At 45.1% G+C, this 27,960-nt stretch overlaps 2 protein-coding genes across 4 annotated transcripts; one reads left to right on the plus strand and one right to left on the minus strand.

Moving 5' to 3' along the window:
- Window positions 1-238: 238 nt before the first annotated feature.
- LOC107207882 (torsin-1A-interacting protein 1-like) lies at window positions 239-11,490 on the minus strand. 2 transcript variants are annotated; one of them, XM_033516411.1, is made up of 6 exons: window positions 11,288-11,490; window positions 10,958-11,026; window positions 7,922-8,017; window positions 7,002-7,061; window positions 3,839-3,898; window positions 239-2,791 (listed from the first exon to the last, which is right to left on the minus strand). In XM_033516411.1, the coding sequence occupies exons 1-6, from the start codon at window positions 11,454-11,456 to the stop codon at window positions 1,998-2,000; spliced, it is 1,248 nt and encodes a 415-aa protein (XP_033372302.1). In that variant the 5' UTR covers window positions 11,457-11,490; the 3' UTR covers window positions 239-1,997. The 2 variants fall into 2 exon arrangements, with proteins under 2 accessions (XP_033372302.1, XP_033372303.1); XM_033516412.1 differs by lacking the exon at window positions 10,958-11,026.
- A 2,912-nt stretch (window positions 11,491-14,402) lies between these two features.
- On the plus strand, window positions 14,403-27,732 carry TOR1AIP2 (torsin 1A interacting protein 2). 2 transcript variants are annotated; one of them, XM_015636817.3, is made up of 6 exons: window positions 14,403-14,728; window positions 15,557-15,757; window positions 17,766-18,065; window positions 18,188-18,484; window positions 23,763-23,927; window positions 24,728-27,732. In XM_015636817.3, the coding sequence occupies exons 2-6, from the start codon at window positions 15,724-15,726 to the stop codon at window positions 25,486-25,488; spliced, it is 1,557 nt and encodes a 518-aa protein (XP_015492303.1). In that variant the 5' UTR covers window positions 14,403-14,728; window positions 15,557-15,723; the 3' UTR covers window positions 25,489-27,732. The 2 variants fall into 2 exon arrangements, with proteins under 2 accessions (XP_015492303.1, XP_015492304.1); XM_015636818.3 differs by having other exon boundaries at window positions 14,406-14,728; window positions 23,763-23,861.
- The last annotated feature ends 228 nt before the right edge of the window (window positions 27,733-27,960 follow it).

Consider the following 27,960-nt stretch of genomic DNA (forward strand, 5'->3'; position numbering starts at 1 on the left):
CAGTTCACAGCCATTTCCTGAAATGTTGTTCCATGTTAGACATAAGCCCTGATATTATGAAATACATGCATCTGCATCCCAGTATCTACCACTCCACTCAAGTTTCTTAAAAGTTCTAAGTTTTGCAAAAGGTCGTATTTTAGGCACCTGTAGCTGGTCAAAGGTAAAATGAGCAATCTAAACATGGGGGAAAAAAAGTCTGACAATTTAAAATTCAATGGGCAAGTCTTAAAACAGCTTTTATAAAACAAATAAGTGTGTTTATTTTGAATCATTTCTAAAATAGTTTATGTAATATACAAACAAATATGCTATGAGGACACATTTGAAAATAAGTCACAGTTGGGTTTTTTTTATTAAAAAGCATTTGTCCAGTGAAATGTTTGAAATGTAAATGCCATCTTTTCCTTCCTGAGCTATTAAACATCCAGAATAACAGCACTTCCATGTCTGTTTACTGTTTTTATTTCTGCCCATTAAAATAGTAAGCATTATCCATTGCTGGCTCTCCATAGTTAGAACAAATCCACCTCTGGTTTAAGTGAGCACAGCTGTGTGTCTCCCAAACTCTGCTCCTTTATTGCTTCAGGTGATTTTGGTTGATTCCACTTAACACCCCCAACTTTGCCTTGCACAAAGAAGCCAGAAGCTCCAGTTCCTCAATGGGTTTCCCTGCCTGAAAAGGATTATTTTGCAACAGGACAGTTCAAGGGGCTTGTGAATGAAGGATGGGCCCAATCTCTCAGCTGTTACAAGAAAACATCCTACTGATTTGAGAGCATCTTCACACATTCCTTCATATTCAATAAAACCAAATGGACATGGACCAATAGCTCAGAGCATGAAGTAACAGCAATGAAATGGAAGTGCTGCTATTCTCTTTTATTTTTTTAAGCAAAGTACTAAACAATAGAAACAGGTACATGTTTTTAATCTGGTGTGAAGAATTCTTGACATGAGAGACTAAAAAACATATTAAAAGCATGCTCTACAAATCTGTTCTTTGCTAGAAATGTATACAGCAAGCAGCCAGTTATACACAGATACAAGACGAAAACTTATTTTTTTAGGATATCAAGTACCACAAATAAATAGATTCTCTCAATGCAAAAATAATTATCTTAGTAAAATGAGAAATAAACTATATCTTCCTAAAGCTTTGTTTGGAAAGGATATAGTATGTACACAGGGATAAACATTTTATCATTTCCATCCAGATTTTAAGACTTGCAAAACATTGAAAAAGAGTAGAGAACTCCTGCAAGCAGCCAGGCAAAGAGGTACTGAGGAATCACTTAACTGACATTAGTACTACTGACTTTATGCAACCTTTGTACCTCAGCTTTTCTCTTTCTCCACAACTGTTTGTGCCAGGCTCATTTAAGGAAGAAATGCTTGCTGAAAAGTTCTCTACAGGTCACAGATATTTCAAGCAATTTTGCCACTTCTACAGTGGCCAGAGACAGCTGACATCTATGTTGTGATCCAATGGATCAGGAAGAAGCTTGTGCTTAGACTCACATCACTTTGTCATAATTTTCAGTTTATTTCTTATGTTAGAAGAAAACTAAGCAATTCTGGGAGACGAAGGTGATGGTTTTACATTCTGTTACCTTGTCAAATGTGATACCAGCTTTATGCACCACCAGAGAAGGATCCTCACAACAAAGCCAACAGTGCTTCAACACAGGTTCAGAGGCAAATGAGTGACTGCTCTGATACACAGCAATGTCCAGCTCCAGGACACCAAGGCTGAATGCATCACTGAATACAATTTACCAATAACCAGCAAATTCCTTGCTTATATCCTGTAGTTTACTTAGAGAAGTCCCAGTTACTTTGGCAGAAACAACCCTGCCAGTTGGTGGAAAGTCTCTGCACAGGAAGGACTGGTTTGCTGCTGCCTGAGCTCAGCAGCCACACTAAATTCTTCCCTATTCTGCCTTGCAATATATATTTTGTGTCTTCCTCCTTTCCCAAGTGCCCTTCAGCAACTTTTACGTGCATCCCTCCAGAGGGAGGCCCTTTTCAGGCCGAACAGGCAACACAAGATGAGATATCCGGCTCCACAGTCCACTCAGCTTATCTGTGTCCATGCCATTGTAAGAAGTAGGAACATCTGAACTGGTGAACTTTGCCCAGAGGAAATCCCGGACTTTCTCCTCCACTTCTTGAAAGGTGAGGCTCTTTCTCAGCGACTGCTCGTCCAGGAGAACTGTCAGCAGAAGAGCCACATCCTTAAACGCTGCGTTTTCATGGTCACAGTACTTGTAAAAGATTAAGGTGGAGCCTGCAGGCAGTGACTCAAATCGATGCACCACTGCCACCTTCTTGCCTTCACTGAACCCAGAGCTGAGCTCTGTGTCCACCTCCAGTTTGACAGAGTCACTGTCCTGTACAGCCTTGTCCACTGCGTTGATGTTGATCGTAGTGGCATTTTGGGAGGAGGCAAAAGCGTTGGCAATCTCATTGCTCAGGCACCTCAGGGCCTTCTCAGCTTCCTGGCCAGCTGTGAACAGCAGGATAGCAGGCTCCAGATGCACATGGGAAGAGTTAAGACGTTTCTCAAGGAAAGCATGGGCTCTTCTCCACAGGTTGGGATCCTGACTTTGGTAAGTATTTTTTAGTTTCTCCATCTGGGCCCGAAATGCTTGCAGAATTTCAGCATCTCTCCTTGAAGAGGTTCCATCTTGAATTCCACTCCACAGGACATAAAGCAATGGGACACTAATTAATACAATCAGTAATAAAGTCCACATCTTGTGAAATCCATTCTGCGGTTCACCATCATCTATAGAGAGAGGGAGCAAACAAGAAGAAAACAATGTTTAAAAAGGCACCAGAACTCAACAAGTGAAAGGAAAATAGGAGGAAACAGTGAAATCATGCCATTCTCAATACTGGTACAGTAGCTGAAGAGCACAGAAAAGATGATCTAGTTAAAAAAACCCAAACAAACCACAAAAGAGAGAACACAGTTTTGAACTTCTTAAGCCACTTCATGAAGTGACAGCATTAAAAAAATCCCCATTTTCACATGTTCCCAGATTGACTGAGACTATATTAGATCTTCTTCAGAAAAAGGAGCTCCTAAAGTTCATCAATATTCCATTCAATTTAATAAAATCAAAGTAAGAGCTTAAAACGACTCTGAAAAAGGTCAACACTTTTCCTACATTTATGGTCTGCAGAAAAGATCCTGTGGAAAACCTGCCTGCACCAGAGTGGTTTCTGTGTTATTTCTCATTCCTGTTCTCATAAGGATAAAATTGCTGCAGTGATTTTTGCATCTCAAACACTGGTGGGTCACCACCATCAGAAAATGTTGTAGCCTTTGGATCAGTGAGCTTCAAAACATACACACAGCAAACAGTGCACATCAAATACTAAATATTTTGATTTGGTTTCCTATTTGAACAGTTAAATTAACACTTGTTTCACATACTGCAAGCAAAAGGCTTGATTCTATTCCCAGTAAAATGAGTGACAAAATACACCAATCTTCCTGGAAACAGAAAGAACTGTATTCCTTTTGTTACCTTTTTACACTCTTTTATCAGGACAGCAACCCAACAATGGTTAAATAACACCACCACTGCCTAGGTTTTCATCTTGTAAACATTATAGATGAAAGACCTCAAATTCAGGTGAAAATGCTACTCACTATACAACACCCTTCCTTCCTTCATGCTGATGACATGTCCTAGCAAGCAAATCATCTATTCTGGGAAGGACCCTCAGCTTAACACCAACTCCCAGGAAGTGAAATACTTGGAAAGGCATGAAAATGGTTAAATGTTACACAAGAATGAAACAGAAGTGAAAGCAGAAGTCTTACTTTTGGCCAAAGGCTGTGACTGCTTCTCTGTACTGGACTGATACCGAGATTTACTTCCGCCTGTTAAGAGATTAAGAAAGGAGAAGATCACTAAGATAACAATTATGAACAATCTTCCAGCAGGGAGTTGAAATCACCAAACTGCATTATTTTCAACAAAAAGCTGTCCCTAGCTATGCTTTTACATACAAAATTCCACAAAGCTTACAGGATGGCTAACAAAGCACCCTGCTGAAGCAAACACAATCCTGCTAAGTCAGAGCAAAGGCTGTCATCTCACCCCAGGTGGGGCTGTGTTAAGTTCAGGGTTTTCAGTTCTTTTCCACATCATTCACCCCCTCGTGCTCAACAGAATCATCTTGAACAAGGAAAATAACCTGCACCACTATTACCAGCCTGAGAGACTCAACTGTCAGAGCAAATCATCTCTGCTCTTTGCCAAATGCCAGTTCCCAAACCATCCTGACCATCTCACCTAGAAAGCACAAGTCCCCACTCTACCACAAATCACCCCCAAAGATTTTCAAATCTTGAACAATTATGCAAATAAAACTCAATTTCAAGGTGATAAAATGGAAGAGATTTAACAACCTGTTACTTTCTGCACAAGGATCCCATGTCCCAGTTAAGTTTCCTGATTTTGCTCCAGAATTTGAGAGGCATAAAAATGGAAACTGAATTAATGGACACATTAGGTAAACAACATAATGCAAGACATAGTGTCTTGGGTTGCAATGCAAGATGTAACTAAAAGTATGTATTCTATTACCATCTGTTAAAACCAGGTGAGGCAGTGTTCTTTATCTTTTCTATGATCTATCTTTCATAACTGCAGGGGGAATCTCTTCAGTTAATGGGCCATTGGGTCTCACTGCAGGACTGATAAAATGCCATCATCCCATGGGAGATGCTCCACCCAGGGGGAGGAGCCCAGCATTCCTACCTGGATATAATCTGAGCCTTGGAACACCACAGCCTTTCTTCCTCTGGCCCATCTACACCACCCCTGGACCTTCAGAGAAAAACTACACCCTTCCACAGGGTCACTGCTTCAACAGAACCACATCTGCCACTCCAGGAGAGCTACAGCCACCATTTAATTAAACTGCTACCAACACCCTGCCCAACAGGCTGGCAGCTTGTATTCTGACTCTGCCAGTAGGATTTTTTTGTACAACTGCATTTTTATTTTAATTTTCCTAGTAAGGAACTGTTATTCCTATTCTCATATCCTTGCCTGAGAGCCCCTCAATTACAAGACTATAATAATTTAGAGGACAGGAGGGTTTTTATATTTTTCCATTTCAAAAGAAGTTTCTGCCTTCCTTAGCAGACACCTCTCTTTTCAAACCAAAGCAATAGAAAAAACATATCAATGTGTTAAGTGCACAGTCTTATTTCCCTCTCTCCACATAGCTTGGGTTGGAGGCCTGCTTCATCAGCAGTCAGTTTCTTGGGATGAATTATGCTTTTAAAGCAAAGTGCAAGCTTTCAACTTCAAAATATACCTTTGGTCTATTTAAATGGGCTCACACAGCTCAGAAAGTACAAGAGGAATTATCCATAAAGTATTATGAACAACTTTCCCAAGAGACCAGTATGAATATATACCATGCAATTTTTGGTCAGCATGTTTTCTGCATTTAGCCAGTTAATTAAAAAGACAGGAGAATTTATGTCTCCTTGTGAACTACAGCAACGAGTTCAAAGCTGAAGGCTCTTTAATAATATATAACCAAATCAGGACACTGTCAATGACACTATTGAGAATAAATTGAACAAACATACCCTGCAGTAGTTATTTAAAGACACTGAAAGAAACTTTAACCTTGTTTCTGCATGAATGTAATCGCAGAAGGTGTGAAAAGCAGCTCTGGTTTAAGCTGGGGCTTAACTGGCTTAATGAACTGCCCTATTCTGTAATTTCAACCCCCTACCCCAAAAGGGCACAGCCATGGAGCTTGTCACTGGCTAAGCTTATCTCAATCTTCTAAGAGTTAACAGCTCAAAATCACCCTGATTCTGTAATACGTCACAATGCAGCTCTGTTTGCACAGATCAGCTTTCATATTTAGGTGAATGAGCTGTAACTCGTACACCAAAGGAAAAAATAATTCAATAAACAATCTAAAACCATATCCTACTCTGCCTAAGAACTGTGTCTTATTTACACTGGTTTTCACAAGGGCCCAGTAAATTTTGTCTTACTTAATTCAAAAAGTCTAACTTCTGCAGAAACCTGAAAGATTTCAGAGTTTTAGGTGATCTTTCAAAGTTCTTCACCAAAGACACAATTAATCACTCCTGCAGTACCTGGAGTGGCACAGAAAAGTACCAGATGAAAGAACTCCCTGCATCAATTTATTTTTCAAAGGCATTTCACAGATGTGCAGCTTCTGTTCCTGAAGGTACCATAGTTTTCAAAAAAAAAAAACCAAAACAACAAAAAAACCCCAAAAGAAACAAAAAACCCACAGGTTCTTCAGACTGAAATCTGATTTACAAAACTTCATGTATCTATACCTATACCTCTTGAGGATAGAAACAAACACCATGATTTTACTAAGAACTCAGAACGTTTTTTTTCTTCTTCTTTCAAGTACTCCTCCAAGAGAAAAAAACCCAAAAACAACCCACAAAGCAAAAAAAATCACTGCAAAAGTCTGAAACACTGGGAGCTGGTCATTAGATGAGCAGGATTTTGCCAGCAAAGAAAAATGCTGCTCCTTTCCAGGAGTATAGAACAACTAATTCAATCACAGCAAGTTACCACTTCTCAGGGAAAGGATAAAAGGGAATGTTTGTGTACAAACTAACAATCACTGCCACCAAAAGGTGAAAGTTTTGTTCCCTTCCTCAGCTTACCCCCACCACAATGCCTCTACTCCATGCGCTGCATTTACTGTCCCATAAGTCCAAAAAGAAAAATAAAAGAGAAAGTGGAGCATTTTCTGTGGTCAGCAAGTTGAGTAACCTCACAGAAAGGCTCTGACTGGAATGTACTCCCTTCTCCAGCTTCTGTTTGAATCTGCCTCCTGAGCGCCTGTCCATCTTCCCAGACAGTGTCCCAGGGTACAAGAAAAACCAGAAGCAGAGGAAAGGAAAATAACTGTCCTTTTCATCTCATGACAGGGAAGGACTGGGGTTCTCTTGTTTTACTTACTCTGTGGTGCAGAAGTTGAGCAGCACCCTTGATTTTTCTCAAGAAAGTCAGCCTTTCTTTCTGAAACCAAAGCACAAATGGAAGAACTCGGTTACCACGTAAGAGGTCAGAATAGGACAGAGCAGCCATACATGCTTTTAGCTCTTTTCATGAAATCCTCAAAGCTTATTAGGGCAGGTGGATATGCTGTGCTGCCAAACCAAGCCTGCAGTGTATGAACAGCCTCTTTAACCCCTCTGAGCTGGAGAAAGCTACTGTTACCTGTTAGAAAGGGCTTGATTTGGCCCTTCACCCTGCTTTTGCCAATATGACAAATCAATCTTCTTATGTTTTCTTTTAAAAAGACACATAACTTCCTTCTGTTTCTAAAAATTATCTTGATTTTTTTCTCCTTGTACCTCCCCACTGCTTCTGTAATAAACATTGAGAAAAATCTCTGAACAATGAGCAAAGTGCCCTCTCATCTTGAAATCTCTTGATGTAGTCATTCTCCTTGCTAAAGTCAAAGATAACTCACCTTTTAGAAAATTAACAGTTTTATTTTTTTTCTGCCTGGGGCAAATAAAGATCCACTCTCATAAGTTCTTTGAAGGCAGTTTTTTGAATTTTGTATTACTTTTGTTTTTGTTTTGCTTTTCAAAAACCACACAGTTAGGTATTTATCAAAGTTGATATCTGCCTTTTCTTGAACTATAAGGTTTTGCACCCAAGCAGATTATCATCATATTATAATCAGTTTTACTTTGGCTCAGGCAGGAGTATACACTGAAACTTTTTCCACCTTTTTCACCCATTTTTCATCCATTCAGATTTCAGCTCAAAAACTCCCCCTTTTCTAACAGAACTGAATAATTGTCATTTTAATACATTTAAGCAACCATTTGTTACACCATGGAAAAAGTACTGATAAAAGCTGTTACCTTTTAATGTTGTATAAATGTTTGGTTTCTCAGTTTCATTACTGTCACAAGCCTTTGCATTTTCCCTTACTGGATTCTCTTCAAAATAAGTACCACCTGTCAGGAGCAAAAAAAGAACAAAAAGAGGATTGGCAACCTCATAAATCTGAAGGACCAAGTTGTAGTTTCCAAACATCCATGATCTAAATTGGTGATTTTCCAAGCTGTGAACTCACAAAAGTTACTCTTAAAATGCAACAAAAAGCAACTAAGACTTGAATTGCTTATGGTAAATTTGAGTTCACTAGAAATATAGCTCTCTACAGCACCACACACTTATTTTAAAAAAATAAATTATTATTAATTCTTGGCTTAAAAACATGAACACTAGGAGCCAAGAAATTCCTTACACTAAGGGGATTCAGTGTAAATGCCATGGGAATATAGAGTTTTTCCCACAGCTTTGGGCACTCAACTTACAAACAATAATTGTGCTGTCTTATGCATCATTGGACAGAGGGGAAAAAGAGACAGAAGTAAATATAGAAGATAAGTTCCCTTTTAATGGAGTCTAAGCCATCCTTTAGTTAGGTCTCGTTCTCTCCTAAGCCCTAACAGCAACCTAATTTCACCCCTCAGGTAGCTGGGAAAAATCTAAACCAACATCTTTCAGATGTTTGCCAAATCACAGAGTCATTCAGCTGTGAAACCAAACTTATTTAATGTCACTGACAAGAAAAAGTAAAGCCCTGTGGAATATCAGAGGTCACAGAGCAAAGGTCAGGGCTGGGAAACCAAATGCAGGAAAGGATAAAAGTGCAACCCCAGAATCAAGGGGCTGATAAGAAAAAGCTCAGGTATAGAATAAAAAGCTGTGAACAGTTGGGGGACAGAGATTGTGGCACAGCTGTCAAGCATCAGCAGAGCAAACAGCAATGGGAAGAACAAAATTGGTAATTTCTTTCTAACATTTACTCTGGGCCCTTTTACTCTTTAAACAGCCCAGGGCTCTGCTGGGGTTTAGTGTGTTTCTGTAGCTCTTTCACCATATGCCAAGGGCAATGCACAGCTTGCCACCTAGTGTTTAGTAATTTTACTTCAACAAAGAAAACAGCCTTTTTCTAATGTGTTCTGGCTGTTTCAGCACACCAGTGTATGTCAAACATACTGAGGAGAAAAACAAAACCACCAGACCCATCCAAACCACAAAAAAAAAAGTGAAAAAGCTGTAAGTTTTAAACTATGGTAAGTCACAGGGGCAACAGTAAAGTATCTGCAGACACTTAATGGGGCCTTATGTTTTAAATCCATCTTAAAAAGCTGTTCAGTGACTGATTTCCCACAAAGCTCAGAACAAAGAGACTCACCAAATTATTTTCAGGAATGCCAAATTACATATCCATAATATTTCACTATGTATGGAGGTTTTACAAGGAACATCTCCCTAGTAATTGTGACCAGAAGACCAAAAAAAAATTCTAAATCTACAGAAGGCTACTCAGGCAGTCCCTGCTCTTAATTCCTCTCCCCTCCTTGGCATCAATCACCGCTCTTTGTGTCTCAAAGACTTCTTGGAAATTGCAGAAAAGAAAGGTCTGTAAAAGACAACTTCCATGGAGACTGCTAGCACATATCTTCAGCTCACTGATCTAGAAGCTGACTGATTCAAGGAAGGGCTTGTTAGGTTCTTAAAACTCTGCAAGCTCCTCTTACAGCTCTTAAAGCTTTTCAGCTCCCCAAGCAAGTTGCCTAACCTGTATTTAAAACCTCTTAGTAGAAGACAGGAACCAGTTTCTCAAGGTGTGGTTTTGCTTCCATTCTGTTCTCAGGGAAGCAGGGCAATCATGCTCCCCTAACAAACCAGCCTGCTAATTCCCCTGTCTCACAGACAAACCCCTAAACTCTGCAGGAAAAGCACAATATTGCATATACTGCACATCTACAGACAGGGGAGGCTACTAATCCTCTGCCTCTACATAAACAATTAGCCTCTTACCATACTTTTACACCTGTTGTGCCTATAATCCAATACAGCTGTTAAGAGCTGGGGAGAGTGGGGGGGAGAGTAGCCTAATTTTTAGAGCCATCTAATTAAAAACCCAACTCTCAGCTGCACAGCCATGTTTAATACACTAAGCCTATTATACCCTGTTAGCCACTATGTGGGAGCAAGACCTGTTTTACAGATAAATCTCTGTATTTGCCTAAAGAAACACTCACGACCTTGCTCTTCCTTCTTCAAGGTAAGATTTTTTTCCATGCCTCCTGAAAATTCTGCTTCTGGAGCAGAATACAAGCAGACAATTCTTGATGATAAAACAGAGATGGGAATGGAGAACAGTCCCAGGCTAGCCCAACTGAGCACTACCCCACACTGACAATGTACACGCTCCAAAATAAAGAGGAAGGAAATACAATTTATTCACAGTTTCCTGTTCAAATGACAGGCTAAATCTACGTGACTGTGTTACATGGAGTTAGCACATTTCTATAGTTTAAAGAAAGACCCAGGTTTCATCAACTAAAGCAACAAGAAGATGCCACACTGTGCTAACACAGCAGCTTGTCCAGCCCAGTGTCCAGGAGCAAGTACAACTCTGTACAAAGTCCCAGCACATGCTTGGTGTTTCAAAAGGAGAAGCCACAATTATGCACTTCCTCATAAGCAAAGCTGCTCCCTGTAAGGAGCACAGCCACTGAAGGATTGATTTCTGCAGCTCAGGATACCTTATTTAAATCCTGCCTTTCAAAGCCAAGCAGTGTTAGTAAAACTTGAATGCTGGGCTCAGATATTGTCACAGATATTTACTGTAGGAAAAACAGCCCCCTGAGGGTTTCAGCGTGCTCTGCACACACCAATCCTTTACAGCACTGCTTCTCCTTCCATCCCTCGTGTATGGGATAAGAGCCACAGTGCGAATTCCTCACCTGCGTGCCAGAGCCACGCTATCACCTGCCAAGGAGCTAGAACCCTACAAACCCCATTTCCCTAAGTTTGGGGCATTTCAGCCCCTCTGCCTGCGGTGCGGACTGTGAGCTCCGGGAGCTGGAGCCTACCTGGCGATCTGTAGGCTTTTATAGGGGGTCGCGTCAGGGAGTCTGGGGTCCCAAAGTGATGCTTGTCCCCTGAAACGAGATACGGGTGAGGAGCACAGCCGGCAACTCAACTCAAGCCCACCGGGCCCAGGCCCGACATCCTTCCGGGAGCACCGGGAAGGCTCAGAAGCACCTTCCAGGACTCACCGGGAGCCCGCGGCGCGGCCCCGTCCCAACACCCCCGGAGGGGAACCACACGGCTCCCGCCCGCCCGCCGCACTTCGCGCCGTCCCACCGTGCCCTCAACCACAAGATCCACAGCGGGCCGCTGCGCCCGCCCGCGCCGCTCACCCTGTAGCGTGCCGCGCTGGGCCGCGGCGTCCACCTCATCCTCGGGCTCCTCCGGCCGCGCCGCCGCCAGCCGGGGGCTCTTCCGCCGCCGCTTCAGCCCGGGGCCGTCCGGGGGAGCCAGCTCGGGGCCGTCCGGCGCAGCCGCCTCATCATCGCCGCTGCCCACCATCCCGCCCGCTGCCGCGCCACGCCGCCTTCCCCGACCCCGTCCCCGTCCCTTTCCCCGTCCCCGTCCCCGTCCGCCCACCGCCGCCTGCCCGGCCCTGTGGCTGCCGCCTTCCCGCGGCGGCGGGAGCGGCTCCGCGGGCCTCACTTCCCGCGGGGCGGGACCCGGGCCCGTCGCTTCCGCCCGCGCGCGGAGCGGCCGCCGCGGCGTCACGTGGTACCGCGGCCGCTCCGCCATGGCCCCGGCACCGCCCGAGCCGCGCGCGGGGGCCGGGACCGGGACCGGAACCAGGATCAGGATCAGGATCAGGATCAGGCCCGGCGGGAAGAGCCCGTGGAACGCCCGTCCGGCGGCCCCGTGGCTGCCGCCCCCCAGTGAAAAAAATGCGGGACGGCCGCGGCCCCCCCAGGCCGGCGGGGCCCCGCGGGAGCGGCCCCTGAGGGCAGCCCGGGCCCGGCGCTCCCCACACGGTTCTTCTCTATTTGCGGTCCCATCGTAGCCAGTTTTGCATTTCTCGGAGGCAGAAAAACCTGTAAAATGAGCAGAAATAACAACTGAGTAGCAGAGAGGAAACTAGGAGCTACTTCGGGGGATCCTTTGCCACTGATAAGGTTGCACTAGCCTGTTCCCTAGTGTGGGAATCATTTTGGCTAATCAGGTCTGGAATATCTCACTAAGCGTTTCACTTTTCTTACCCATTTGTTCAGATGCATTGCTAGTAAATGGGGATTTTAAAATGTGTTTGCATTCTTGATAAAGCATTTTTACCTAGGCACGTGGCAGAATTCCTGTGAGTGGAAGTTTTCAAGATGCAGTTTGATGGGACTACAAGATCTCCTCTAGACTCCCTCCCTAGCAGCTCAAGACCACCTTGGAAATGAGTTGCTAAGCAAACAGAGACCCTTTTACAAATTCACAGAATGACAGAATTGTTCTGGTTGGAAGGGACGTCTGGAGATCATCCAGTCCAACATGCCTGCCAAGGCAGGGCCACCTGGAGCAGGTGACAGAGGAACACCTCCAGGTAGGTTTGGAATGTCTCCAGGGACAGAGACTCCACACCCTCCCTGGGCAGCCTTTCCCAGTGCTCTGCCACCCCCAATGTAAACAAATTCTTCCTCATGTTGAGGTGGAACCTCTTGTGTTTTAGTTTATGGCCATTGCTCTTTGTCCTGTCACTGAAGAGAGTCTGGCACTCCTGTGCAATCCAACAGGAAGGCTGGGTGAGGCAAGTGCCATTCAGCCTCCACTACTGCTCTTCTCTGTACAAAGAACTTCAAAGCAAAAATTATCTTAAATTCTTTACTAACACACCAAAAGTGTTGCAGTTTCACCCAAAAACAAGTGAATATTTGTGAGATAAGTTATTCATGCCTCTTACTGTACCAGCAGTAAATATTAACAATCTTTTCGGACCTAAAAGCAGAAGACACACATTGAGCATTGCTTTCTAAAGCAAAAATTTAAAAGAGGATGTAACAAATACCACACCAGGGGAAAAAAAATCAACATAACAATATCAAGATCCTTTTTTGTAGCTGTTTTTTGATTCCTCCATGCCCTAGGCTAGCCAGTTAATTTTCCCACCAAATGGCTTTTTGGGAACCGGGTTCTCAGCCTGGAGGGGCTGAAATGACCCCCTGATTTTGTCCCACACCACCAGTTTTGTGACACTTGTGCTTCTGCTTCTGTGGAAAGGGTGACCCCTCAGCCCCAGACATCTGCTGTGTTGAAGGGAAGGTTTTAGGGACAGAGGGATAGAAAATGAAGCCTTTGCCACCTGCAGCTCCTCTGCTGCTCCTTGGCTGTTCCTTACTGATGGAGATCAAGTCAGGGTGTGAGATTGATGGCAGCCAGGAGCAGGGCCCTCAAGGTGACCTCTGTGGATCAGCTATGCTGACTTTTTCCTTCCTGCTTTTCCTGGTTTTACAGCCCCTGCTGCACCTGGTGAGAGGTTGGTCGTGACAAGGGAATGTGCTGAGCTTGCCATGGCCACTGTCCCCTCCCAGCCTCTGTGGGTGAGGGAGGAAGCCACTTTCAGAAATAAGGTGCAGTGGGCAGCACACTTCACCTTCTCATCACTTTCCTGACATGAACAGTGTCGGTATTGATGCCCATGCACATGCTGACAGCCCTGAGTAAGGTGGCACACACATTTTATTGACCCCTCTGACACTGCTTCTGTGCTCCCTGGGCCAGTAAGGGTTCCTCCACACAGCATAAAGTATATTTTTCTGCCCATTTGAACCCAACCTCTTACCTGTTTTACAAGTACCTCCAGTACTAGTAAGGGGGACATTTAGTTAAAATGAAACAAACACATTAGTCCAATCCCCCCTTTCAGCCCTCTGTCCCCCAGACTGAGGAGTCACAGCTACTCTGTGCCTGCTCCTTTCCCGCACTGTTTCAGTTGTCTTTCCCTGTGTTTTGTCCCAGCCATTCGCTGCTGGGCTCCTCTGGGGATGCTGGTGAAAAGGCAGCCAGCTGAGTTCCAGGGGTGTTGCTGTCTCTGTGCTGCTGCTTTCCATGAAATGTGTCCTGGGCAGAGGGAATAGGGAAGGGGCTGGAATATACCTATGCCTATACATGCCACTGTGCAGGCACCACAAGTTAGAACAGAATTTTTTTTTTTTGAAAAGTATTGCCTAAAGGAGGCCAAGGGCTCACACACACACATACACACACAGAACTTTCCCCCCTCCCCTTGCAGTCTCTGGACCACTTCAGGGGACACTGGGTGGGCTCCACATCCCTTTCCCTCCAGGCTGATGCTGAAGACCCTCCTTTTCACGTCCTCCCCAGATTCTCTGCACTGGCAACGTTACATTTGCAGTCTGGGCTTTGCCGCCTACGAGTTTGGGCTGCTTTTCTCGTAGTCCTTTTCCTAAATCAACTCTCAAACCAGTTCCCTCCTCACTCCGGTTTCCTTCCTTCAATCCGCTACACTGAATGCAGGAAGCCGCCGGTCACGCACTGAAAAAAAAAGCTCACAACCACAAAGTCGCGGAAACACGGCCAAAAAAAAAGAAGTTATTGTTTCCTGAACGCTCCCGAGAACGACTGTGGGAAGGAAAACTACAGCTCCCAGCAGGCAGCCGGGAGCCAGGGAAGGGCAGAGTTCACCGTCACGTTTCCAGAAGGATTCAGGGTGTGCGCTGGTGTCCTGCCACCAAAGGGCCTCTGGGACGGAGGGCAAGGAGAAAGGCCAGCTCCGGCCTCCTCTTGCCACCCCTTTGCTCCTGATCGCCGCCCTGACCGGCTCCGAACCTGCCTGGGTAAGCGTCCGGCTTCACTTTGTTCTGCTGACTTCCTTCTCCTGCTGGAGCGTCAGCATCGGGAACAGGGAGGGGACGGACGAGAGCCGGCCGGCAGGGCAGTGACTGCACCCCCGCAGCCCCGAGTGGTGTGTTGGAGACACTGCTGGGGGGTGAGGTGTCTCCCAGAGCCCAAAAGCTGCTGAGGAGGCTGGGCTGGAGATTTCTGTACAGAAAACCGCACGGACTATTCTCCAGCGTGAAAAGTTTCTTGGGAGTTTTCCATGCCGCCTTAGCTGTGCTTGGGAAAGCCATCAGCTGGGTTACACCAGAGAGCCCGGCTCCGTCTGTGCCCTGTTCCAAAGTGCTGTAACCGGGGGGAATCAGCTCTGGAGGGGTGCAGGAGTCGGGCCGCGGCTCCGGGCTCGCAGCTCCCGGCCCGGCACTGCTGAGCCCCCAGCGTGGCTCTGCCGGATCCATCCCACACGCCGGAGACAGGAGGGTGGGAGCGACGGGAAGAGCAGGGTCATTGCTCCGTGTCTGGCCTGGCTCCTGCACCAGGAGTCCAAAAGTAGCCGGGACAGCCTGCCGAGCCCCAGGCTCCAGGCCTGCCGTCCGGGAGCAGCGCTGAGTCCGTCGGGATGAGACAGCAGTGCCTCACCCCCCTGGCATGTCCCAGGATAAATGCGGTTTGCATTAACCCCTGGACTGACGGGAAACAAAATAGCTGACGACCCATGGGCTGAAGGTTCATGGTTATGGGCGACATCCGCCCATTTTCACCTTAGGAATCATGGAGGAGGAGCCTTCTTCACCGTGAATCACGGCTCCTGTGTTTCTGCTTATCAGGTTTGTGGGCGTGTAGTTGGAATTGCCCGGACCCGGACGGGATAGTGCCTGTGAGTGGGGCAGGACTCGGTCACCCTCTCGAACAGCAGGGAGATACAGCTCCGTAAGAACATCGGAGGAAGTGAAACCAAATAGTGCAGAAGCCACAACTCCAGGGGAAAAGGAAAATGGAAGAGAATCCAAGCGTGGATCTGCCTGCAGGTAAGTGAATCCTTGCTTTATTCCATCTGCTAGGAAAATCACTTCGCTGCAAGTTTTGAGTAGTGATATGGGGAACCTGTGCAAAAGAAAAATAAACCAGTAAAAGAATCTCATCTTTTCCAGGCCAAGGAAAGCAAGCTGCCATCATTTTTTAAAGGGTGAAAGATGAACAAGTTACTTTCAGTTTTAGATTCCGATCTGCAACAGGTTTAGACTCTGTGTCCCAAGATGGCAGCACAAGGAATGTTGAAGAGAGAGATCCAGACTGGAAGAGCTTTCTTCCTTACATCCTGGTGCTTCCCACCATCAGATACTTAAATAATAAGCCAGTTTTCCACCACCTGTGGTTGGAAAAACTCTGGAAAAGGCAGGGCAAGGAGTAGTTTGTGCCCAGCTTGAGCAGCAGGATACATCCAAGTTCTTCATGTTTCAGTTTCCACCTTGTACTTACATTCTGTGGGAGCCTTGTTATGGACTAGTACCTAGGAGTGTGTCAGTGATACAGTAATGCCATCACCAGCTCAGGTCTGTCCTAGATAGTCACAAGTGTTACTGTAATAATCAGCAACAAAAAAAGTAAAAATTGTGTTCTGACAAGTGACAAGTGCAGCTTCTTCTCTGTTTTCAAATTAGAAGGGAGTTCCTTGCCTTTTTATCAGTGTTTATTCTAATTATAGCATAATTGTTTATGTCATTGTAGTGTTTGATCATTCATAAGGAATTTTTCACAAATAGTGCCTGAAATTCGAGCTGCACTTAGGTTCTGTAAGAGTTAGAATGTCACAAACACTGTTCAGTTGCAGAATCTCTCTATTGAATTATGCTCCAGTGTTTGTTTCTAATTAAATGTTGCCATAGGTCTTTGGGAGAGCAGCTCCAGGACAGAAACAGAGACAGAGCATGAGCAGAATTATCATTTACATTCAGACAGATGCTTGAAGTACATCAGAATAACTGTATTCAACAACAGCTTTAGGAATTCCTCAAATCCATTGCTGTCTGTGAAAACCCACTATCAGTGGAAGATGTGGTAACATATCCTACCACTTGAGGAAGGAATTGCCTGCCCATCCCACCTGGGACATAAACTGGGATTGAGTTAGTTTTAGCATGGCAGCTCTAAGTTCTGTGGTTTGGATTTGTGGTTTTAGAGAAAAAATTGTTGAAAACAGAGCAGTGTTTTGGCTATTGCTGAACAGTGCTGGCACAGCATCAAGGCTTTCTGCCCCTACCCAGCAAATACCCTGGGGTGGGCAGAAGATTGGGTAGGGACCCAAGGTGGGGAAAGGGTTGTTGAATACAATATAACATGCTCAGCAACAAAACTGGGGCACAGGAAGAAAGGGAGAAGGGGATGGCCATTGCTGGGAGACTGATGTGGCATGAGTCTGCTTTTAGGAGGTGGTGAACGATTCCCTTTGCATCCTAATTCCCTCCTTCCCTTCTCTCAACTGTCTGGATCTCAACCCAAAAGTTTTCTCACTTCTGGTCACTCTGTTCTCTCCTGTCTCACTGGGGTTGTGTCGCTCTATTAGGAACGGCGAGAAGAACGACACAGACTCTCTAAGGAGTCAGTCAGGAGAATTTCTCTAGGTTTATTGCTTCAGATCTTTTTTATAGACCGATACGTGAAAAGTACAGAAAAGAAACTCTTATTGGCTAGTAAACTAACACATCACCATCATTGGTCAGTGGGGTTCACCACCCCTTGACCCTCTCTTGCAAGAAAGCAAGGAACAGACAAACAGCACCTGCAAGGCTGTTTTCTGTCTCTGAGGATTGTTTTAAATCCTCCCCATGATTTCCCAGGCCACTTTCTCAGGCAAGACTGAGAAAGCTATGCGGCCTGCTATTCCACAGGCACTATGCTGTCTGCTTCGGAGTTAGCATCCATAGGGTTGAATGTTTCTGCAGTGCCAGAACTGGGAGTTGTATGGGTGGTGGTAAAGCACTGGGCATTCTTGACTCCTGTGTGGCTCACTGGGCTTGTGAACTCTGATCCCAACAGCTGGACCAGTCCAGGGTGTGGTGGGGAGCACAGCAGAGCATCCTGTGCACCAAGAAGCCAGCCAGGAAGCCCCTGGGTGCCAAGTGACAAGCAGGTGGCCTGAGACATCCTGCAAACCAGAGGAGGACTCTTCAGTGTATGAATCAGCTGCTAATGGGGGAGAGACAACACTGTTGGGTTCAGCTGGTCCCACACTAGAGGAGATAGGTGCCCAGGAAACTGCAGTATTGCTGGAAGAATCTGACAAGACAGGAGAAGGTGTCTCAGAAAGACCCCTGGAAAAAGAGGACTTGGGTGAAGGTGAGTCTCTTCCAACCCTTGAGCTTAATAACTTGGCTTAGAGGAGGCAGAGCAGAAGAAGGGGTTATTGGTTCTTGGGCTAAAAAAGACTAAGTGTAGGTCTGTGAATATTTTCCCCACAGCTGAGCTGGGCCATGAGAATGTGGAAAGCAAAGGAGACAGCCCTGTCCACCAGGAGACAACTGGGCAGCGTGAAAGCTTCTGCAAGGCAGGGGAAGATGTCTCATCAACAAGCAAGGCACGGAGCTCTGACAGTGAAATGACAGATTTGGATGTGACTGGTGTGGAAGATTACGTCTGGGACGTCATGGGAGATAAGGAAGGCGGTGCCGTTCTCCCAGACTGGGATCCAGAGGAATCCAGCGATGAAGAAACACAGGAAAGTGGGTCCCAAGACATGTTAAGGAAAAGACCAAAAGGTGAGCTGGGGGCTGCACTCTGCTCCTCTTCCACTTCCTACACTTCCCATAGGCATTAGAACAACAGTTGGGTGAGATCTCTAGTAGCTGTTGTCACTTTGCTGGAGTCAAGAAGGAAACAAGGTATAAGAAATTAATTGGTGTCTCTCTTTCTCCCTCTCTCCTTTGGCTCCTGTTGTGCTTTGAAAGGCCTGAAGCCACTCTGCACCCTGCATTGTCTTTCTCCTTGCCCAGCCCAAGAGGAGAGAGGCAAGACTCAGGGCAGTATTAACCCAAAGCAGTATTCACTTCTAACTCTTCCCTCAGCTGAGAGCTCCTGCTCTGCTCACTACTGTTGGGTTTGAAGCAAGATGAGCATCCTGATCAGCTACAGCACAGGCGGCTATCCCAGCTGCGCGGTCCATACTCCACTGCATCAATGTGATGGATGGCAATATGGCGATTTATTGCAGGGAAACTTAACATTTTATAGCCTGGGTTCACTGTGTTACTCCCATCTACATACGTCACACCTGGGTGCTATTGGCTAATTGCAAGGGGTCTTGCTATCCTAACAGAGGGGGTTTTTTCTAACTTTCCGTACATCCCGAGATCTTCAGCAGCGCCAGGCCTTAAACTACAACATATTCCCCTCTCTTTATGAAAAATTAATTTGCTAAAATATAAGGTGTATTAGTGTTGAAAATAAATAATATAAAATTGAGTCCAAAGATTAACACAAGTAAAATCATCACAACTGGTCTAATCAGGGTAGACACTAGGGTGGTTAGCTATGGAGAGTGATCGAACCAAGATTGGAACCAGTTTTGCTGGGCTTCTCTCTCTACTCTCCGTTGAGACAGCCTGTCTCGTAGCTCTGCCATGGTGTCTCTCACTACTCCGGTGTGGTCAGCGTGGAAGCAGCACTCTTCTTTCAGGGCGATGCAGAGGCCTCTTTGCTACATGAATAGAAGGTCGAGACATCGTCTGTTCTGTAAAACAACTTCAGAGAGTGAGGAGACTGATTTTTCTAAAAAGGATATAGATTTCTCAATTCTCTGTAGATCTTCATCTACAGTCATCTGTAGCTAAAACAATCTCTGTTGTTGGGTCACGATGGCAGAGACACCTGTGGCAGCACCAGTTGCTCTCAGGTTAAGCAGCATCGCTATGGTTACACCTGTCACCACTTCTCTTTCTGAAGTCGGGTGAGTCTCTCCACTTGCAGGCTCTACTCTTCATCCAGGTGGTATAGGACTCTGGGGATGATAACAGCTAATACACAAAAGTCGACAGAGGAGTTTAAACTTGGGGTACAAATGTAAGGGCTAGACTATTAGATCATGGGTTTTCAGCTTGTACCACAAGGTTGGGGCTCACTGCTTCAGGTGTTATAACTATAAACAGCACAATTACTATGAACAGCTTACCATGTAAATGACACCATACTTGCAAACTCACAGCTAAAACTTAAGCGTTAGATGAACTTTCAAAGATGCTTACACTACTTTTTAAAGGAAAATACTTATATTTTATACTAACATAACAATTACTACACAGGCTAAACACTTTATCTTAAACTATTATCTAACTACTTTTAACATACGTGTTCTGGTATATATGTAATCCAAGCGTGAAAACAATTTGCTAAAAAGATAAACACACAACTACAATTTGCTTTGTATATAGTTAGATGGAATCTTTACACCTCCCAAATCTTCTACAGAATTTCTCCAACATGATTCAGTCCTGGAACGTTCACCGCTCCCGTGATGTCATCTGGCAGCTGATCGGTAACTGAGGGCTTTGATGTTCAAGTTGTTCTTCAAACCCTTCTAAATCTTGAAACAAAGGATAACTGAAATTGATAAAAACACCACATCATAATAACAACATAAAATTTCTGTTGGCAACTGTTCAGACACAACTGTGTCCTGACAGGTCCACTTCTGATCCATGTCTGGAGTACCAAGGCTGTGTGATGACTTCTCTGTTCACTGCATCTGTGTTCAGAGGCAGACAGTCTGGTCAGATGGACAGGTGACCTTTTTGAACCTTCCAACAAAACACAGGCACTTCTCTCCTTGAATTTAATGAATTACACTAATCAAATTGCTTTTAGGGTATCAATTTCCCCCCTTTTCTTAAAAAAATAAAAATGAGATGTATTTCTGTTCAACATTAACACAAAACCTTATACACAATTAATAAAAACTTATAACAGTTGAAAATCAATTAATATAAAAGTATTGTTGATTATTAAAACACTGCACTAGCATCTCATAGTTAATAAACAAACAAAACCAAAAATTATCAGTGAAGGATTGGCTAATCATCTCCAGAAATGATTCTTCAAGCCCACTTTAAAATTGGTCCAGTTGTCATATTAACAGGGTCAAATTGTTGAGTTAAAAAGTGACTCAAATACTGATTTGGTACAAGAACATCTGGATCTATTGATAAACATTCTGTCCAGGTAAAGTCAAGACTTGGCCAGGGTCTTAGACTTTAAACTGGAAAGATATCTCTTAACATATTTTTAGAACAAGATTTTTAATAGCAACAGCTATGAGATGCTTACAGCACAGCAAACTGTTAAAATGCATTTGTACAAATCAAATAATTAGAAGCTTTAGGTACCAGACCGAGTAAATCATTTAGCAGTTGGTTTGATTTGAAGCCTCTTCTATGGCAGCTAATCCTTAGCAATGGTACATCTTATTAAAATTTTGGAAACACTGAAAAATAAAAAAGTTATAGCAAACAAAACTGCAAAAATTGCAACAACTGAATAAAACTCTCAATGAAGTCCAGGGTGTCACAGACTGCATTCATTTCTGTCTACAAGCAGGTGTTCATCAGTGGTTTATCACAGTTGCTTCAGTTGTAGCTGTCTTCATATCTCTAAAAAAATAACTATACTTTACAATTTAAACAAGTGTTTCTAATAAAACATAAAACAATTTAAATTAAACAAAATTTAAACTTAACAATAATTATTTATAACAAAAGGGGATAACAAAACTTAACTTTAAAAAAATATCCAAGTTATACAGCTTAACTAAAACACATTTAAGTCAACAGTGACATGGATTCACTATAAAAATTATAAGAATGTAACAAATACATCACAATTTTATGTTATCTAATTTTAAAAATAACCCACAATAACTGCAAATATTACTAAAAACACTCACTCACAACAAGAATTTGCTTAGTATATGTTTAAATTAGTTAAGATTCCAAAGTGCAGCTTCTCCAAAAAAAAACTATAAAAACACAGGATTTGGCAAGCTGTCACTCAGCATTTGTAGGACTTCTCAAAAACATCACGTTCAATTTTTAAACTAAAATCCAAATTGGTATATATGCAGTTATATGTTTTATATAACAAAAAGATTCACATTAAAATTTCCTTATTAAAATTGTCAAAAATTCAACAAATGGGTAATGTATAATTAACATAACTTTGAGATTATTTAAACAAACTAAAAATCTTTTAAGTTTCTTAGGATACTAAAATACAACATTTAAACTTTTAAATTTATTTTTAAAGGCGCTTCATTTAATAAAATCTTATTTTTAAACCCAATTTTAATTATAACAATTTGCTAATTTATAAACAATACAATTTATAAAGCTTCTAATTTTTAAATTGTCTAATTAAAACTCTTTTTTTTTTTTTTTTTTAATTGTTGTTTTGGTTTCTGCGGTTTCACTAAAGTTGTTGTTACTTGTTTCACCGGTGGTTGCCATGGCAACAGCGTTCGGCCGTGTGTGTTTTCTAAACTCTTCCACACCGGGCTACTTTTTAAATCTGAGAAAAACTCTGAAAACTCTAATTGCATAAACTCATAATTACTTAAAACACAAAACTAACTCCAAAAGGGTACATAAACACCTTTTAAAAACTCAAGAAATCATAACTTTGTAACAAACAAACATTATCCGGCATTATCCCGGCGCTTCTCAGAGAGGGAGTGGAGTGGGGTGGGGGGGTGAACCGCTCGTGTCTCGGTCAGAGTCAAACTGGCCGGTTGCTTCCTGTTTGCCCTGCCTTTTTCTCGGGCTGTTCCCTCCCCCCTGGTTCTACTCCGCCTCTATCCCACCTTTCCCTCCCCCCTGGTTCTACTCCGCCTCTATCCCACCTTTCCCTCCGCCCCTGGTTCCACTCCTTTTGGCTCCTGCCCTCCCCCCTTTCTCGCGTTCCAATCTCTGTGCCTTCGTTTCCATTCGCTGGGTCTTATCTCTTTCACATTCCTTATCTTTCTTCTTCACATTCTTTTTCTTTCCCATCCCCTCGACTGTGCCCACCTGCCAAGGCCAGCTTTAGTTCTTTGTTAGAGACATATTTTTCCCGCGCTACAACTTCTTTCTCTGTGCCATCTTTATGTCTTTGGGGGGATGCTTTCTTCTTATTTTCTCTGCCACACCTTTGGCTATTTTTGTTAACTTTTTCCAAAAATCTCCTGCTCTTCGCTGTTTCTCTGGGAGCAGATAAGAATTTAGGGACTGAGGGGACTCCTGGCTCCCCTCCCAGCTCAGTTGAGCTTCTCCCATCTGGGGGCTATCAGGCTCTGACCCTAACTTTCAGGGTAGCCAGCAAACAGTTCCTTGTCGTTTTCCAAATTTCTTCAGCAAAGATTTTAGCATATCTGTTCCACACCTTAGGGTGGATAAACTTTACAAACTCATTTACGACTTCAACAACCCAAAGGCTTGTAATAACAAGCGAATTAGGTTTACAACTTAATTAATTTACAATTCACAATCTAACCTTTTTCGATGATTCCTTCATCCTTCTGGGCCCAGTATCCTCACGCCAAGAACAGTCCAGCTCTCTTGGCCGCTGCCAGCCGATTCAGGATATTCTTGCTTTTTAATTTCTTCTCGCATTTCTTCCCGCTTTTTCTCCCGGGTTTTCGTGCACCAGATGTTGGGTTTGAAGCAAGATGAGCATCCTGATCAGCTACAGCACCTACAGCACAGGCGGCTATCCCAGCTGCGCGGTCCATACTCCACTGCATCAATGTGATGGATGGCAATATGGCGATTTATTGCAGGGAAACTTAACATTTTATAGCCTGGGTTCACTGTGTTACTCCCATCTACATACGTCACACCTGGGTGCTATTGGCTAATTGCAAGGGGTCTTGCTATCCTAACAGAGGGGGTTTTTTCTAACTTTCCGTACATCCCGAGATCTTCAGCAGCGCCAGGCCTTAAACTACAACACACTACAGCTCCATTTACCTGTTCCCTCAGCAGTGAGTGGCACATTTCTTTTCTCTTGCTGCAGGGGACACAGCCCCAAACCCAGAGACTCAGCCCTCCCTGCAGAACATCGCCACCCAAAACACAGAGCAGGAGAAGGCCAAAAAATCCCTTCTGTGGAAAGGTGAGGAAAAGAAGCTTCCCTTGCATGTTACTCATCGACCAGAAGGCACTGATCCTCCAGGAGCAAGTAATGAAGCATATTTAATTACTCTTCTCTCTTGGGACCTTTCATAGCCTCTTCTGAGGGTTTGAGAGAAAAAAACATCCCCTTTAATACAGGCTCAGTTTGAGCCTCTAGTGACAGCTTCCTCTTCAGCCTCAAAAGCTGGAATATTGTGGTCATCATGCTGTGAGTGCCCTGGGAGGTCTGGGGGGTTACTGTGCCAAGGGTCCCCCTGCTCAGCCCTGCTCTGTCATGGGGCTCTGAGCAGGAACGGTGATGCTGATCTGCATCAACACGTTTCTCCTGTTAGCAAAACTCTGCTTTGCCATGGAGAGGGACACAAGCCATTGTGTCTGGAGCTTGCTGCTTTCTGTTTCCTGAGCAGAAGCATGGTGGCCTTTGTTCACTCATAGCATGGAGGAGGGCAGTGAAAGCAGTGCTTTACCTGGGTCAGACACCTCCATATGTGGTGCTCTGAATGGCCACAGACCCTAAAGAAAACAGAGGAGGGGGAAAGGGAAGAAAGCTTGTGGGCAGCTGCAGCTCAGGAAGTTTCCTGCTTCAGGAAGTTTTGCACAATGCTGTAACCTTGCCCTCATCCCTGGAGCTGCAGCCCCCTCACCTGGTGTATCAGAGTGGGAGTCTCACAACACAGAGCCAGCAGCCCCTTCACCTTTCCTGGCCAACTTGCTCCACTTTCCTCTTACAGGGGGAAAGGTCTGAGCGGGGAAAAACAGCCATTGTGGCTGCTTTCCAGAATGTCACTGCAGGTCACTTGGGTCTGACTCCTGCTCCCCACCTCGTGTCTCTCCCCTGTTGAACAGGGCTTTTCATCGCGGGCCTCGCAGTGCTCGGCCTCTGCATATTCTGCTTCGGCAGCCTGACCTCCAGCTCCCAGCAGCCGGGCAAGAACCCCACGGTGGAGGCATTCCTGTCCCAGTTTGACCAGCTGCAGCACAGGTTTCCTGGCCAGAGCCCCCACCTGTGGCTTCGCGGGCGCAAGTTCCTGCGGAAGCACCTGAACGCGTCCCAGCACACGCAGCCGGCCATCATCATCCTCACGGCCGCCCGCAGCGGCGAGTGGACCCTGCGGTGCCTGAGCGCCCGCGTGGCCGACTCCTACTCGGCCGCCCTGCACGGCAGCACGGTGCAGATCGACGGCAGGGATAAAGCCAGGCTCCACAGCGACCACGCCAAGCTGGAGGTGGACTCGGAGCTGAGCTCGGCATTCCAGGCTGGGGGCCGAGCCGCGGTGATTCACCGCTTCGAGCTGCTGCCCGCGGGGGCCACCCTCATCTTCTACAAGTACTGCGACCACGAGGGCGCTGCCTTCAAGGACGTGGCCCTGCTGCTGACGGTGCTGCTGGAGGAGGACACGCTGGAGAGCCACATCAGCCTCCAGCAGGTGGAGGAGAGGGTCCGTGACTTCCTCTGGGCCAAGTTCACCAGCACCAGGACCCCCAGTTCCTACGACCACATGGACTCTGACAAGCTGAGCGGGCTGTGGAGCCGCATTTCCCACCTGGTTCTACCCATACACCCGGTGCAGACCATCGAGGAGGGGGGCTGCTATGCCAATCCCTAGGGACAAAAGTGGCCAGAGCCCTGAGGAGGGCTGGAAAGATGGTCCTGGCTGGCTCTGGTACTGGCAGGGGCACAACTGGTGATACTTCTCTTCAACTTTGTTTCTTAGAGATTCCTGGGAAGAGTTTGACAGGTACAAGTTGATCCAGGAATTTTGGGCAGCTGACTCCTGGAGGTGATAAAAGTGCTTCCTTCTGGCAGATGTGAACAGGGGTATTTTAGAGTTCCACAGGAGAACATCAGCATGTGGGGAGGCGGGAGAGAGAACAGGACCTTGCAGGTAGTGTTTCTATCAAGAAATACACAAATAATGTTCACAATTAGTATGACAGAAAGATGCTGTGATTCAGCAGCTGTTTCACCTCTCCCTGCCCCTCAGCTTGCTAAAGTTGAGTACATCAGTCTCACAATATACTTTGTCCAGGGAGCTGCTAGAACACAGAAAGGTCAAATTCCTCAAAACCCAACATTTTGAAGGCATGCTTCAAAAAGGAAAGTCAGTTTCCCCATCAAGGGTGTGACCAGGCCCAGCAGAGTCCCACTTGCACAGCATGACTGACACCAGGCAAAGGCCAGATCCTCAAACAAAACTGCAATTCAGAGATTCCCCAAACATCAATTACAAGAAATTTTGGGCTATCAGCACTTGAACACTAAAATAATGGCAGGGATCCCATGAGGGGATCTCACATGCCACAGAACAAGCTTCAGAAACAGAGCAATGAAACAGTTGCTGTCATCCTGATAGTGTGAAGCCTCAAGGGATTATACAGGTAACAAACATGAATAATACAATGTAACTTAATGCTACCTCTCTCTAAAAAAAGCCCACTCAATCCCTTTGCCACACAAAGGCTGTGACTCTCTCCTCAGGCCGATGCTTTGGTCCCATACAACAGATTATTCTTCACCTGGGTCTCTGATCTGTGTGCAGGGCTGGAAACCTGTCTGCCAGCCTCCCCCAGGGGACTTCTATTGCTGAATGTAGATGTTAACATCGATATTTCAAACCATGCAGGGTAGCACACCATGTCCTTGCCCTCCAAGAGTACTTTTGCCTCCCTGCCAGGCAGATGGAGCTCTGGCATCTGCCAGAGAGAGTAGGAGCACAGCTGGGTTAGCTGGTAAAGACAAAATCTCTGCCATTAACACTAAAAATACTTGACAAAGCAGGTTAGTTTCTTTCCATGCCTCGTCTTCTGTGTCCTAGGAAGAGAAATCCAAGTGCTGGAAACACTGTGGTTCCTCAGCACACTGTGTTTTTGCAGGTGCTGTGGGGCAAAGCAGCCAGCTCAGGAACACCTGGAGGGCAGGTGCTGGTTACAGCATTTGTTATAACCCAAGGGGCAGCCCCAGGTGCCAGCCCCGTGTGCCCCTCTAGAAGGAGCAGCTGTAGCAGATCATGGCTCATTTCCCCAGCAGCAACACACACAGAGGCCTTGCAGAGCCAGATTTTGTATCCAAACAAGAGCAAATCCACACCACCGTGGTGATTTTCAGCAGCTGCACATCGGGGTGCTCCTTACAGCAACAGGACCCTGGTGTTGGATGGGTCTCCTGCCAACAGTGCCTTGCTGATCTGCCCCGCCAAGGGCTCGGGGAGGCTGAGCCCTGCACCCTAAAAACCACTGCCTGTCTCTTCTTTCCCCCTGCCGTGTGCCTTGACCTGTCTCAGGAGATTAGTGGCCCTTAACTTGGAGGAGGGGACAAAATGAAGGAAGAGGGAGGGTTGTTTGTTCATGTTCTGGCCAAAGAACAGACTTTTTGGTTGGTTGGGGATGTGAAGACAAGACCCCAGGGGTTTGAACCGTGGTAAACATTGGGCTAAATGTGAGAACTACTCACTGGAGCCCAGGGCACAGTTTGATACAAGATATGGATTGCTTCCTCCTCTCCCTCTTTTCTCTTGCTGTGCACTACTCTGGTGAGAGAAAACACTGTAGCCTGCTCTGCAGGGTTAAGTTTGGGTGTTGATGTAAGAACCAGCAGAGCATTAATCATGCTATGCCAATATTTTGATGGAAATCTGTATTTTAATGTTCTCTTTCTGTTTCACATACTGTGTTTGCAATGAATAGCCCAGGTATGCAAAGGCAACTCCCCATTGCTGAAAGTGTCACCCACCTGAGTTCTTCCAATACAGAGATATTTTTATGGCCTTTTAAAGACAAATATCTGCTTACTTCTGGAACAGGGCTTCTATTTAAAAATAAATGGGAGATTGTGAAAGAAAACAGCAAAGTGAGATTGGAGTCTGTCTGTATTCCATTCTTTCTTCTTAGCTATTTTCATTAAGCTAAAGAGATTATCATATTAGGTAAAGTTTTATTTAGGTCAGGGCTGTAGTTGTGCAAACAAAGTGAATATTTGCTTTTCCTGGAAAATCTAAACATATTTCTCAGTTGTTTGGGGCAAATATTTTCAGCTTTTTCAGCTGAGCCAAAATTAAAAATGAACCCCCAAAGAGCTGCTG

The sequence above is a fragment of the Parus major genome, chromosome 8, assembly GCF_001522545.3.
Source record: "Parus major isolate Abel chromosome 8, Parus_major1.1, whole genome shotgun sequence".
In the NCBI taxonomy this organism is placed as follows: domain Eukaryota; kingdom Metazoa; phylum Chordata; class Aves; order Passeriformes; family Paridae; genus Parus; species Parus major.